General features: G+C 39.8%; 1 protein-coding gene across 1 annotated transcript in view; it reads left to right on the forward strand.

Moving 5' to 3' along the window:
• syn2b (synapsin IIb) overlaps positions 1-14,229 on the forward strand; it is an 88,560-nt gene that overhangs the window by 45,498 nt on the left and 28,833 nt on the right. The window contains exons 3-6 of the mRNA XM_073467999.1: positions 4,664-4,721; positions 7,208-7,299; positions 13,203-13,359; positions 13,603-13,692. Of these exons, the coding sequence (XP_073324100.1) occupies positions 4,664-4,721; positions 7,208-7,299; positions 13,203-13,359; positions 13,603-13,692 (397 nt within the window). The remainder of the gene's footprint in view (positions 1-4,663; positions 4,722-7,207; positions 7,300-13,202; positions 13,360-13,602; positions 13,693-14,229) is intronic.

Consider the following 14,229-nt stretch of genomic DNA (forward strand, 5'->3'; position numbering starts at 1 on the left):
TCTTACTTTTACTTGAGTAAATAATGCGTGTACTTTTGCCACCTCTGCTAGAATTGCAACAGTTGATACCTCTGTGGCATTCACTAACAATGGTGCCTTGAATAAAATACAGTACATGGTGGCATCCAGTCAAAAAGCTTCCAGAGAGACTGAAAATGAGTTCTTGGTGTGCAGCCAGCAGAGTCTGCAGCCCCTGTGTCTCTCCTTCCACTCATTTTCTTGCCCTCGCTCTGTCTGACTGCACCTGCACACTAACAGTATGCCAGCTATCCAAATAATTACACTCCTGCTTCCTCCCACTGCACTCGAGATGACGGGACCGCTCGAACACTTTCTGCGCCCTTTCAACCCGGTAGTCAGAGTCTTGTTTCACGCCACTTGTAAATCGGGTGATGAAAAGGTCAGGGCGTGTACGGTCAGGTGTTGCCAGAGCCATTGTTCGGCGCCAGAGAAAGATGCTGGGTTTTTGTCTAGGTTATGTAAAAAGAATTCTGGCTTATGGGAAATTTCTTGAATCTCGTCATTGATTCTATCCATTGGCCGACAATAGAGACTGATGATGGACGTTTTGAAACACCATGGCAACGCAACCTGCCCCTGCGGGATCACTGATGTCTCACCAAACCCATTAAACTGCGCTCGCTTATCATGCATGGTTCATTTCTATGCATACATCCCATTAATGCGTCTTTGCATGGAATCGATCATGATAATCACAGAGGGGACAGGGTGGGAAAAAATTATGCATATAGAGGGAAAGTGGGTATTTGGCTGTGATTGGAGAGAGAGGGATGAGGAACATCGCCCGTCATAATGTGATATTTGTCAGGTTAGCTCACTGGTGAAGCTAAACTGGACTTCAGTGCATGTAAACATAGCTTCAGGAGGATGTATCTCGAGCTGATTCTGACCTTTTGATGACCCTTTAGCGATCAAGCACCCATGTGTAGCCAATTTTAGGATTTTCTTGCAGTCTGTGGGAACAGAGGAAATAGTTAGCAACCAAGTGATCATAAATCATGGCTCAAACATGATGAGGATGATATAAAGATGGACGACATGACAGCTGCTCAACAGTGGAGCCAAAACATCTCGATCTCCCCCTGGTGTCTGGCTGGAGAAAAGGCCATAAATCCCATCCCCTTAATGTCAGCAGATGGGACATGGGCCAAACTAAAAACTCAGTACAAATTAAATGCATTTTTTCCCAGATGAAGATGGTTTGTGTTAAAACTTGTTTTAATTGATTATTTGATGCTATAGGGGTGAATGTTTTGATTGACAGCTGAGTCCTGATTGCGATTAAGCGGACAGGTATCTCCGTAATCTTCCATATTTCCCCTAGTCATTCCTTTTATTTTTCTCTTTCTATTTTCTGCTTCTCTTTGTCAATTTTTCCTCTCCGTCATTACCTGGCATGGATTTGAAAGGCTCAGTTTCTATAGGACTGTGCGCCTGTCTCAGACTCTTTGACTCCACAGATCAATAAAGAAAGTGGGAGCGCATCAGATGACCCTGAAAAGAAAATTGAGTCAACAGAGCTCAGCTGATTAATTTAGCCCAGCACAGAGCGACATCCTCGTTAGGTCCACAACCTGCATCACGGCTGTTGCTTAGCCGTTACTAAGTTACACTCACTGAGGAGGATGAGGCGCAACAGTACAGCAGATTACAAGCGGTGATTGATATTGTGCACCACATGCTACTTATTTAATCAACATTATCATTTATATTTTTACTACATATACTGTATAAGTTAGTGTTTCTTATCCTCAAAACCATCTCCACTTCTCAGATGTTGACTCCAGATGTGTCTCCTTGAGATATAAATTCACCTTCATTTCTGTCTCTCTTAACTCAAAGTATTTCCAGCTGCATTTGGGTATTAGCGAGAATAAGGTCTAAATCTTAACATCACCCACAATGCCCGAATAAATCAACAGATATGCAGCAGTTACTATAGAAACTTAAATGGTTGCCACTTGGTAACATACTGCATCTGCAATTTGGGATTACAAAAGATTATATTGCCTCAGGCCTCTTTTTTAAAGCATTCATCGCCGGTTTGGGGCTGGTGGTGCCAACAAAATGTAATTGGCTCCATCTTAAAATCCATTTAAATCACACTTGAATTTATGCTTGCATCGACAGTATCTCCATTTATTTTTAATCCTTCACACATAAGATTAGAGTACCAGCCATTTATGATTCAGAGAATTACACAGAAAACATTTCTTCAAGATGTTGACCTCTGCCGCAGCAAATCTCAGTGGTGTGTACTACTGCATGAATAATTTAAGTCTTGTGCCACATGTAACACCGCCATGTTTTAGCAAAACGTGGGTATCTGTCTCTGAGGATGTATCAACTCTCTCCTTATCAAAGTACTTGTGCTTGCTTAATAATTGCCCTATTGAGAGAAAAAAAAAACTAATTATGTGTAAAGATCCTTAACAGATCATAAAGGAAATATTGCTGACTTGCACTCCTTGAAGTTTTCAAGTCTTGTTATAAGCCACTATTGGGTCTAGAAATTGAATACAGTAAACTGCAGGGATGACCTGTCAGAGATGACATATTGCTTACAACTTAAAATTTGCGGCACCATTTAGACGAACAGGACTCAAATCTGTTGCCATTTTAGCTTCCTGGTGAGGCTGCAATGCTCATTACACACCAGAAAATGAAATGATGGATGGATGAGAGAAGAAATAGGCAGAAAAAGAGAGAGAAAAACATTTCAAATCCCACATTCTTAACACTATGTGGAGTGAGAGTTTGGCCTGAGGGCAAAAGCGATTGTAAATTTGTGTTGGTACGTGACAGAGCTTCACTCCACAGTGCTACTTTTTTCAGATTAGAGCCAAGTGTGATATACAGACTTTGGGTGTAAAGTCTTTAAAATGTTGAACATTTCTCCTTTTAGTCTGAAACGGATCCTACAAATCATAGATAAGATTAAGATTGTTTGTGTCTTACATCGTCTCAACACTGAGCAGTACCAAACTCCAAATTAATTAAATTAATGTAAACAGTTTACACTTTTGCTATCAACTTTATATGTCAGTGGTGTGTTTACAGCTTGTTCTGTTGCCCCAAGTGGCCAAAAGATACTGCTTTAAAACATAAAAGCATTACTATTATACGGATTGTCTTTTTCCTTTTGTAACAAGCATGTGTGTCCTGTAGAGACGTCTCACAGACAGCCACAGCTCTGGTAGATGGAGTAAAATTTGGTGTGTTTTGCTGTGTTGTAGCTACATTACGCTGTTAAATTAGTAAGTTGCATCAGCAGCCTTGCTGTAGAACAATGTAATGTCCATTACTGTGTTTCCCTGTGTCATATCTTGGTGTATTGTTTTTGCATTGTGCACCACAGATACTGAACACATGCCGAAAGCTGCAGGGAGTGATGATATTTTTCAGTCAGAAAAATGTGCTCTGTTTGTGTTTGTTTTTAATGATCTCAGAAAGGTTTCAGCGGTTGATGTTTGGGCGTCATCACAGCTACATCACAGTGTGATCAAGCAGCTGCCCATTCTTAAAATAAAAACACACACACCAACAGAACTGCACCTTCTCACGGGGCTGAGAAAGATCTATTGCTATAATTCTGAGGACACTAATATCCCTGGCATGGTTATTGATTGTTGGAAGTTACGGCTTCATACCCTCAGAGTGTTTCCCTCACAGATGGTCTGAACCTAATGAACCAGACTAACAAGCCAGATGCCTTCGTGCTGCACTACACAGTCCTGTGAGGTTATATGGAAGGACTCTTACATACATTTTTAATTTAATTTGGCACGGAGAAGGAACCATAAGCACAAATATGATTTGATTTAGCTTCATATTATGGTGCATAAGTTGGCATAGTGTTTGGTGGAGATTAATTTTTTTTATTGAGTATTCGAGGGTGCTTAAGGAGCTGTTATATTTCACTAAATATTCTATATTGTAGATAAGAAAAGTGAAAAAAGACAAGACTGGTTGAAGTCTATTTTAGGACTATTATCAGGACTTTAAAAACATTGGTTATTGCTTCATTTAGCCTCCATGTGTGTTGATGGACGCTGTGTAAACCATCTGCGATCCATTTACAATGTTGTGTAAGATGAGACGTCCGGAGCATTTTGTCTGTTTGTGTGTTGGCTGGCAGCCTGAGCCTCCCTGCCTGTCTCGTCCTCTCTGTCTGTCTGTCTTTGTCTTCTCTCCATCTGCCTGCCCGCCTGCATGTGTTTACTTGCAATCTATTCCTACATCGCTTTTGTGCAAGTGGCAGTCGAGATATTAAGAAGTCAACACTAAACCTCACTGTTATTGGATACATTCATCATCCAAACTGCAAGACGGCATTTAATATTGCAGCAGAACTGCAGCCCCCAACCAGAATGTGATATTACCACCCACTGACATGACACTAATTGCAGTTTTGGTATGGCCACATTGATCTGCTGCGTCTTTTGAAGCTGTTCCAAAAGCTCATTAGAATTTACATTCTCCTACAGCTGAGAAAGTTTGACCATTAAAAGTGCACTAGCAGGCATCCATTTTCTTTCTGACATTTGCTCCACAGGGAGAGTGATGCCCAGCAGAGGGCAGCATAGACAACTGAGAGCGAACACATGACAAAACTAAATCTCTTCTCTTCTCTCTCTTTCAGGGCCAAAGTGTTTCGGGGAAAGAAGGTCCTTGGGGACTTTGACATCAAAGTGGAGCAGGTACCATTTTGATTTTATAGATCTACCATTCAGCAGAATCATTCGTAAAAGGTTGAAAGGGATCAGAACATAGATGAAAGTGAACTGACACCATAGTTGCTTTTGATATGGAAATGCACAAGTTTTCACAGACAAGCTGAGACACTGGTGCCCAACCACATTTATAATGAAAACAAAAGATTCTCTCAGAGAAGATCTACTTGTCTGCTGCTTATGCAGCTGGTTATAAGTTCCTAGACAGAAACTAAAGTGACAAAGAAGCAAAAGGTGTCAATTTAGAAAAGTGTGAATAACATGTAAAAAAAACTTCACCAAGTCTATCCTCCTGTGTGTGCTGCTGCAACAAGTTCTCCAGAGCCTGCGTTTGTCAGTTGGCCAGTCTACTAATTAAAAATTTCCACTATATGATGGTTTCCCATTACATTTTATACACATACATGGCTCCACACAAATCCTATGGACTGCTGATTCCCTGACTTTTCATGTGGTGCCAGAGTAGGGGTTTCTGGCACCTCCTTCCAAGGTGCACTGAGGAGGGGAAAAGTCAAAAGAGGTCAAAAAGCTCCAGCATTGCTTGTAGTATAAAGAACAACTTTATTATTAGACTGATGTGTTTCAGCTTGACCCTGACGAAGGCCACAAGGCAAAAAACGTCAGGCGGTGTTGGTGAAGGTGTGCCAGAAACCCCTACTCTGGCACCACACGAAAAGTCAGGGGATCAGCAAAGTCCATAGGATCAACATCACTGGAATGAATTAGCGCAAAAGTTGGAGCAGACATTCATGGTCCCCATAGGATGAATTCTAATGAATCGAGGATGAATCCTAATAAACTCCTGATGTTTCCTTTAGCATCACAATGGGATATACATATTTGGTTTTGAGTAAAATTACTTGACAACTACTGGATGAGTTTCCTACAGGTATTCTAGGTCACTAGTTATCAAGGGTAAAGTTAATAAAACTGGCTTTTTCTTCAGGTCATTGTTTCCTCAATTCTTTGGCTCTTTGACCAAACACTAGTAAAACTAATGACATTATTCTGTACTTAATACTAAATAGCAAGTTTTAGCACGCTAACAGGCTAGACCAAGATGGTGAACATGGTAATTTCCTGCTGAACATCAAAATGCTAAGATTGTCATGTGAGCATATAAACATGCTAATGCTTGTATTTAGCTCTAAGCACCCGAGGACCTCTAGCACAGCTGTAGACCATTGACTGTATAAGATACTACATAGGAGCAACTGTACTGGTAGCAACAAGAAGTCTGATTGTATATAAACTTATGATTAAAGTGACCCTACTTCTCACTTGATTTATTACCTCAGTATATAGTTTCCTAATAAGTTTATAAGCTCAATTGTAAGTTTCAGGTCTTCTTCAATATGATGTTAACATTGTATATTATGGTCCCGTTTAGAGTGAGATCTAATCAGGATATCCTCGCCAGCACCACCCACACGTCAAAATATGGTCACTTGTGGCTCCAAAAATCAAAGATGGCAATGGCTGCAATGCCAAACTCAAAGCTTTAAAAAGGTAGTCACACAAACCAGTGGGTGATGTCACATTGGGTCGGCACTTGCTGTGGACAGGAAGTTTATCAAAACATCATGAATTTGTGTTTCAGTGGTTTGCAATCCCATCTGCCAAGTAGAAACTGTTTGTCATCCTCAGCAAAAAATATTTTTTATGCTGTTTATATTTAATTGGGTATAAATGTCCAACCATACTTTCAAAACCACCACTACTTCAAAAGTCAAGTTACACCACAATCTTGATATCATGTTAGGGTCACTGTACATGCATGTGACACTTTGGTTTCATTTTGGTTGAACTGCCTAAACTGCAAACCATTCTGCAGTACTTGGTTACTGCGTTTGAGATGACTGTTGTGTGGGGTTTCACACTGAACAGTTTCACACCTAATGGATGTTGACAGTTAAATTACAACCTCAAGCCTCACCACAGAAACGAGAATAGGCGGCAGAGGAGACAGGAGTCGGCAGCTATGAGTCACAGAGAAATCCTCACTATGTTTGAACCACACCAAAGACAGGCGTACGTGCATTACTTTACTTGAAAAACCATATGCCATATATTATATATAATGCGACCAGTCTCTAGTGCTTCTGCAAGGAACGTTTGTTTGAAGAAAGTAACTCTTTATTTAATTACAGTTTGTTTTGCTCCAAGTACAAGTCATCATTTCAAATGATAAAAAAGAACGATGTTCCTGGTATAAAAAAAATAGCTGTAATTATGACAAATTACACATTATCCTGCACAATAACCTTGAACATTGAGAATATAATCATCTGGTATTCTGCTTCCTGAACCATTTACAACATTGCCCTTTATGATAATGCAGCATTTACCATTTAATGGGATTTATGTGTATTTGATCACCTCTGTGTCAAGACTTAATGTTTACAGCTGATGAAACTGTCTGCTTGTGTTCTGTCCTCTTTCCATCCTCACAGGCTGAGTTCTCAGAGGTCAACCTCGTCTCACATTCAAATAACACCTGTAACGTGGACATGCAGGTCATTAGGGGTGGGACTAAAGTGGTCAGGTCAGTACCTCGTACACTACACCTTCATACATACATAATTATGTTTCCATAACTTTAAGGGACATAAGACTTACATTCATTTATTGGAGAACCTAAACCTAACCTTACCCTTACCTTAAACCAAGTCTTCACCCTAAAGTTTGGTGGTTTACATTATAAGGGATTGTTGGAAAGGGAAGTTTTTTTAAAGACATCGTTTCGTCACACTTAGATCTACATCAGGTCAAACTGTTTGTCTGAATTGCGTAACGTCCCCATAAGGAAAATGGGTCCCCACAATGTGACTGTGTAAACAGAGTTTTGTCCCCACAACATGAGTAATACATGTCCACACACACACACACACACACACACACACACACACACACACACACTTCTACCCTTGTGGGAAACCATTAAACCAAGTTTTAACCCTCAAACAGCCCTCTGAAGGTCCAAAAGTATACTCACTCCCCAGGTCTCAAACTCAAATCGGTTATATCTTACAAAGACAGCTGTAAAAGCACACACACACGCAAAAATGCAGTGACTCAGTGATCAAGCTAAGCTTATTTTTGAGTCAAAACCATTTCCCAAACCCCTAATACTAATTTAACTGCAGTTCTTTAACCTTTTGACAGTAACATTCAACACTAACATAATCTCACCTGCTATCCTACCAAATGGTCATCATCCCTTGACACTAAACTAAAGCAGAAATAACCCTCTTTCTTTACAGAAGTGTCCCTGCTTCAGACATGAATTTGATTATTTTTGCAAATACACTTGGTCCTCACAAAAAGGTATAAGTACCCATAAGTGCTTAACCATTAACCCGCTCACCAGATCTAGGAACTGCATCAAAAATCCTGGATTCATAGCTTTATCCAAATCTGCATCAAAAGTTAATGGGGTCTTTTCTGGGCTAATCCTCCATCAAGTTTCATGGAAATCCATTTAGTGTTTTGTAATTCTTCTAACAAACTAACCAAACAAACAAACAAACAGACCAAAACAGACGCAGGTCCAAACATAAACTCCTTGGCGGAGGTAATTACAAGTCCACAATAAAACCAAAAACTTCCAAACAAAACCCAGCAAATTATCTCACCAATGCCATTAGCACCTGTATATTTAAACTCTTTTCTTATATTCTCATATTTTGTACTTAAACCTACCCCTGAATTAGCCGAGAGTCCTCACAACAATGTCGGAGGACATTTGGCATGAGCACAAACAGACTTGCATCCATTTTCAAACCCCAGCCCAGTGCTGCTGAACCATGTCTGTGCATCAGTGCATTAATTAATGAGAGTCTGAAGACCTTTCTGCAAGTTCAGACAGAAAAACCTCAAAACGTTCTTGGAAATAATAAAAGCACTTGTTTACTTCGACTTCTGATCAGTGGAAAAGGAGCAGAGGCGTGCGACCACAACCATTACAACCCACTGACTGGCACAGTGGATCTGCGTCCAAACATGTGAATGGACTATAAGCCAGACAATAACACAGACCCACTCACACACCACAGACCACACTGACACAGACACCAGTGTCCCAGCTGAAGTCTGCAGTGATTAAGCAAGACTGTAACTCCCACTGCTCACCAACAGGAAATGAAGACGGCAGCCTCAGTCTGACAATTAACATCTCTGCCCTGTCATTACACTTTATGAGGGGTTGGTCCGCACATGCTCGACACAAACACACACTGACCACTGCCTAAGATAGTCTGGATTCATCACAGGAGACAGAGTGATTCACCTTCACCTATCGTGACGCTGTCCTTTCCACAGAGATATTAATCTTTTACGACATGTCTCATCTGAGCTCCTTATCGAGTAGACCTCCAAAGTTGCATCATGTTCTCAGTCTCAGCCAAACATAAACTCGCCGTGGAGAAAAGTAATGAGTTCACAACATAATTCTCAGTCTGTCTTCTTGTCTGAGCTCATTGCAGGCTTCTCAGACTTTTTAACTCTGCATTTGTCTCTCTAATTGCACCGTGTCCATCGATCTCAAGTCATAGCAGTGATTTTGCTCATTGCTCTGAATGTCAATGTGGCTAAGTAACCCTCGCCCCGAAGAAGATGTTATCTTATCCAGACTCCAGTCTCAACAGGGTCTGCAGCTTTATTCTAATATTGTATCACTTTTTATCTTTTATAAATTTATCAATTTAAAGAACCAATATTGTGTAAAAACATCACAAAGATGAAACCAAACTATGACCTATGATTTATCAGAAACATTAACAGTTTAAAAGTTATAATTCTGCAAAAAAGTAAATTATAGTAGTATCATACTGTATGAAAATGGCCATGGCTCATTCGTTCCAACTGACAACATAAATCTTGGTAATCTTGTAACAAATACACAGTTTAGATCCGTTTTTAAAAGCTAAATACTTTCCTAAAACTGCAGGGTCTGTGAGCTTCACAGCAAAATAGTGTTGCACTCTCCTAAACAGCTGAAATAGATAGGGACTTGTTTTAAAATCTAATAAAACAACCCAAAAAAACCCATAAATGCTCTATACAGCTTGTCAAACGGAATCCAATTATCCACAAGCCTCAAGATCCCAAATTGATTAGAAAAGACGTTAGTTACACCCTTGACAAGCACTCGAGCTCATGCACCCACTTCAGACAGGGTTTGTATGCTTTTCTAATCAATTTAGGATCTCTGGGCTCCCAGAGACTTATGCAGATTATGCAGGACTAGCTGTATGGAGCCATTTTGTGTTTTCTTTCCTGTTGTTTTTTTTACATTTTTAATAAAGTCCCCCATCTACTTCAGTTCTTAGGAGAATGCTGCAACACTGTTTACTGTAGCTGTGAGGCTCCAGAAATGTTCTGTAGACCACAAAACTTCACCCGGCCGTCCGTCAGCATAAGGCTGAGAAGATAATGACTTGATAATAAACGTATCCTTTAAAGAATCACTGTTTGAGTCCAGCCTGACAGATCCTCTAACATTGCTGTAGATTGTTAGTCTAGTTTCATCTACGTCTTCGGGGCATCGGGTTAAAAGTGCACGGTGGAAAAATCCAAAGTGAAAGCTACAGATAAGATAACTGTGGCGTTGCTGCAGCACTGCTTCAGAGTATTACATTGAGAGTCATGACCATGTTGATCTTTCCAGCCTCCTGTCAGTAATGAAGAGATTACAGTCACATTAATTGCTGTGTCCTCTCCAGCAGAGTCTTTTTTAGTTTCTTGGAGTGTCTGATTAGTATTCTCGGTGCACGATGAGCTGGTGGTGGTCACACTGTGCCAGAGCTTTCTCTCTCTCTGTCTCATTTCTCTCACTCCTCTCTACATCTCTTTTACTCTGTGTTTTTTTCTCTCAGTCTCTTTTCTCACACCTCTCCCCTCGCTCTCTTTCTCTCTCACTGCTTCTCCTCACATTCCCTCTCCCTTATACACACATTCAAACACAAAAGGGAAAAATAACAGGAGTCATGCCATATCACCATCAACCTTTCACTGAGCTGAAATGCACTGAATATTGTTATGCCCTTAACCCGCTGGTCACTAATAGCTTCTGTGAACTGCAGACCTGTTGTTTTTAGTGTTCTTTCTGCAGAGGCCGACACATTTTAAAGTAAACGTAAAAAAGATCATAAAACCTCAAACTTTGAACCTTTTATTGTCTGCTATTTGGCTTTTTTCTATAAACCTATGTAGATTCTTCTCCCATTTTCCCATTTTCCAAGATTTGAATACCAGATTCTTCAGCAGAGTTCATTGTAATGTTTATAATAATAATTGTGCACTTAAGGTCAATCGGTTGGTCAAGCACAAAAAAATGCTGACTTTCAGTAGGAAACAGGAAATGTACAACTGTCTGCCGTGTTTTGTTGACCCATCTACTCTGACTTCCTCCTCTGATGCAGTCATAATTACTGCAGCTGCTAGAGAGCCTTGTCACTTGTATGTAAACACATGTTGTTTTGAGGCACTTGCTGAAACGATTCATGCTCTCATTCTCCTTTGCAGGACAGTCTCCTAATGCACTGTCATGTAGGAGAGAGCGATGCGTCATGATTTGACTTCTGAATACATTTTCATGACCTCTAACTGTGTTGTCATCACGTACATGTTAAGACACAAGACAGTCTTTAATGGTAAATAAGAAATGATATGAAGTTGATGAGACGATCACTGTCAGCTACAGAAGCAAAAGCAGAGAAGAACATGATCTAATGTCATGATCTAAACTGAGAAAAATCCAAAATTGTGAACAAAAAATTGAAGGCGACAAAAACTGGCAACAAAAAGCAGGCAAAAGGAAAATACAAAAGTGATACAAAAACTGAGAACAAACCACAAAACCACAGGGAACAAAGCAGGAACACAGAGAACACATGAGCACCAGGGGAACAGGCACAAGAGATCCAGGAGACACGAGGACGAAAGCAGACAAATCAACAAAGAGTGAGGGAACAACGCAATACAAACTAAAGTAACGAGGGGATGAGGTGCAGGTGGAGAGACGCTGGGAACAGGGCAGTGCTAACGAGGCTGGTGTGGGACAGGTGTGTGGTGTAGGAGCACAGGAACACAGGAGGGAAACAGGACACTGGGAACACCAGGGGGCAGGAAGTAGAAGGTGACAACAGGACACAAGAGGATATAACTACAAAATAAAACAGGAAGTCAACAAACTTAAAAACCCAAATATGACACACACATGGTGCAGGCATGCTAAACCAATCAGAAGGATTCACTTTTGTGCAGCAACAATGACAAACATAGCCAGTTTTACTTCACTTGATACTTTTCGGGGGTTTGCTTGACATTTATGTAATAATGAAGGACTTTGGCAACAGTGAACACTTGGAAAATCATTCGAAAATTATTTTTAACATTGTTCCTAAGTGGTATTTTGATTTACAGCCATATATCTTAATCATTACTGACTAATGCTTACTGTTATACTAAGTAATTTATTAAAGCATGAGGGGTCAATACTCGTTTTGCTCAAGATGCACTGCTCAATTTTGTGTTCCAGATTCTCAGCTCTCTGTCAACTTCTTGCTGTTTGAAATAAAAGTAAACACAGAAAAGTACAACCATAATCTGAGCTGATGATCTAACTCTTGCTAAACTTTGTTGTTGCATCAGAGGGAGGACATGACAGGCTCCTCCCTAGAGGAGTGCACAGTTTTTGAAATCTTAGCTGAAACAATAAAGCTTTGTGGAGTGTTTCTCAAATCTATTTTTTAAAGGGTGAATATCAAATCTTTCAACAAAACATGTGAAAATCCTACATGAATGATGCTATTAATGCCATGGACAAATTTGCCAGTGAGAGAGCAATGCTTGTTTAATGATTTATAATAATGTTGCAGGATTTAATAATTTTGTCATTTTAAATGAAGATAATGTGGTCAATCAATAACCCACTTAAAGCTCTACTTACCATCACATTTCTTCATTTGTTTAATATGCCAGGGAAACTGATTTTTCAATCCAAAACAAAGTGCTTAGTGAAAATCCTTCACAGATGATGATCTATTCTAGGACGAAAAACATTTATTTTCTTCTTCGTCCACTTTTAGTAATTTAAGAGGCCAGAGAGGCTTATCCTCTCATCAGCAGCCTCAGTGGAAAAGACAAGTATACTGTCTTTCACTTGTGGCCATATCAGTTTTTCCTCTAGTGTCATCCCTTCTATTTCATCCATGCAAAACTGCCACGAAGTGTCATGTAAAAACATCTGTTTTTCAAATCAAATACCCAGGCTTTGACCCTTTTACCTGACACCATGAAGTGACTCCGACCAGATAAATTATTTACATTTTTGTGCACACAGATACCATGTTGGGAAATACTGATTTAAGTAATCCGAAATAAATGCATTCTTATTTCAGCCTTCCTCATTTCTTCTCTATCCCTCCTCTTCTTCTCTCACACCAGGTCTTTTAAGCCCGACTTTGTCTTGGTGCGCCAGCATGCCTTCAGCATGGCCCAGAACGAGGATTTTAGGAACCTGATCATCGGTTTGCAGTACGCAGGCATCCCCTCAGTCAACTCTCTGGACTCCATCTACAACCTCTGCGACAAACCCTGGGCTGTAAGCAGTTTCAGCAAAACTAATTTACACCTACAACAACCCGCAAATCTGAAAAGATGTTTAAATGGAGCTTGCAGCTGTTAATTTCATTTTAATTAACTTCCAGGATTTTCTGTCATTCTCATTTGACTCTCTACAGCTCCAAGCACAGTTTAACAACATGGCATTGATTATATAAACCATGTGTCTGTGCAAATTGCAGCTGACTCTCTCTTGCTGTTTTTTCTCTTCCCTTTCCACCAGTTCTCCCAGCTGATCAATAATCAGAAGAGGCTGGGTTCAGATAAGTTCCCTCTCATTGATCAGACTTTCTACCCCAACTATAAAGACATGGTAAGACCTTTTCTTTTTTTTAAATGTTTACACATTTTGTCAGTTACCCTGCAGCAAACTCAATCCTCCAAAACACCGGCTTCTCAACAATCGACAAAACGTCTCCATTAATGATCTTTCTTGGGATTTATTTGTTTATATTACTGGTAGTTTAACTGTTTGTCTTGGGGCAGTGAAATGTCCTTTAAAAGCAGGAGACAATGTTGTTTTAGGAGGCCAGTAATGAAGTAAAATATCATATCTTAATTAGAATTATTTTCCAAAATGTAATTTATTGTTTATATGAGCAGATTTAGCTGCTGCTTGAGGTTACGGAGAGATTACAAAATAAGACTTATATAAAATAAGTTGAAAATAATAAGAAAATAAGAATGTTGCAGCTTATTTGCTATATTCACTTGAGCATTTATGAGGTACTGTATAATATAAATATGAAGTATTACAAATATATACTGTTCTCTGTAGACACCAGAGTCCTTTTCACTTAAAAAATGTGCTCATACTTTTCTGTCTTGTTAGAGATATTCTGTTGCAGCA

This window comes from Pagrus major, chromosome 6 (genome assembly GCF_040436345.1).
Source record: "Pagrus major chromosome 6, Pma_NU_1.0".
Lineage (NCBI taxonomy): Eukaryota > Metazoa > Chordata > Actinopteri > Spariformes > Sparidae > Pagrus > Pagrus major.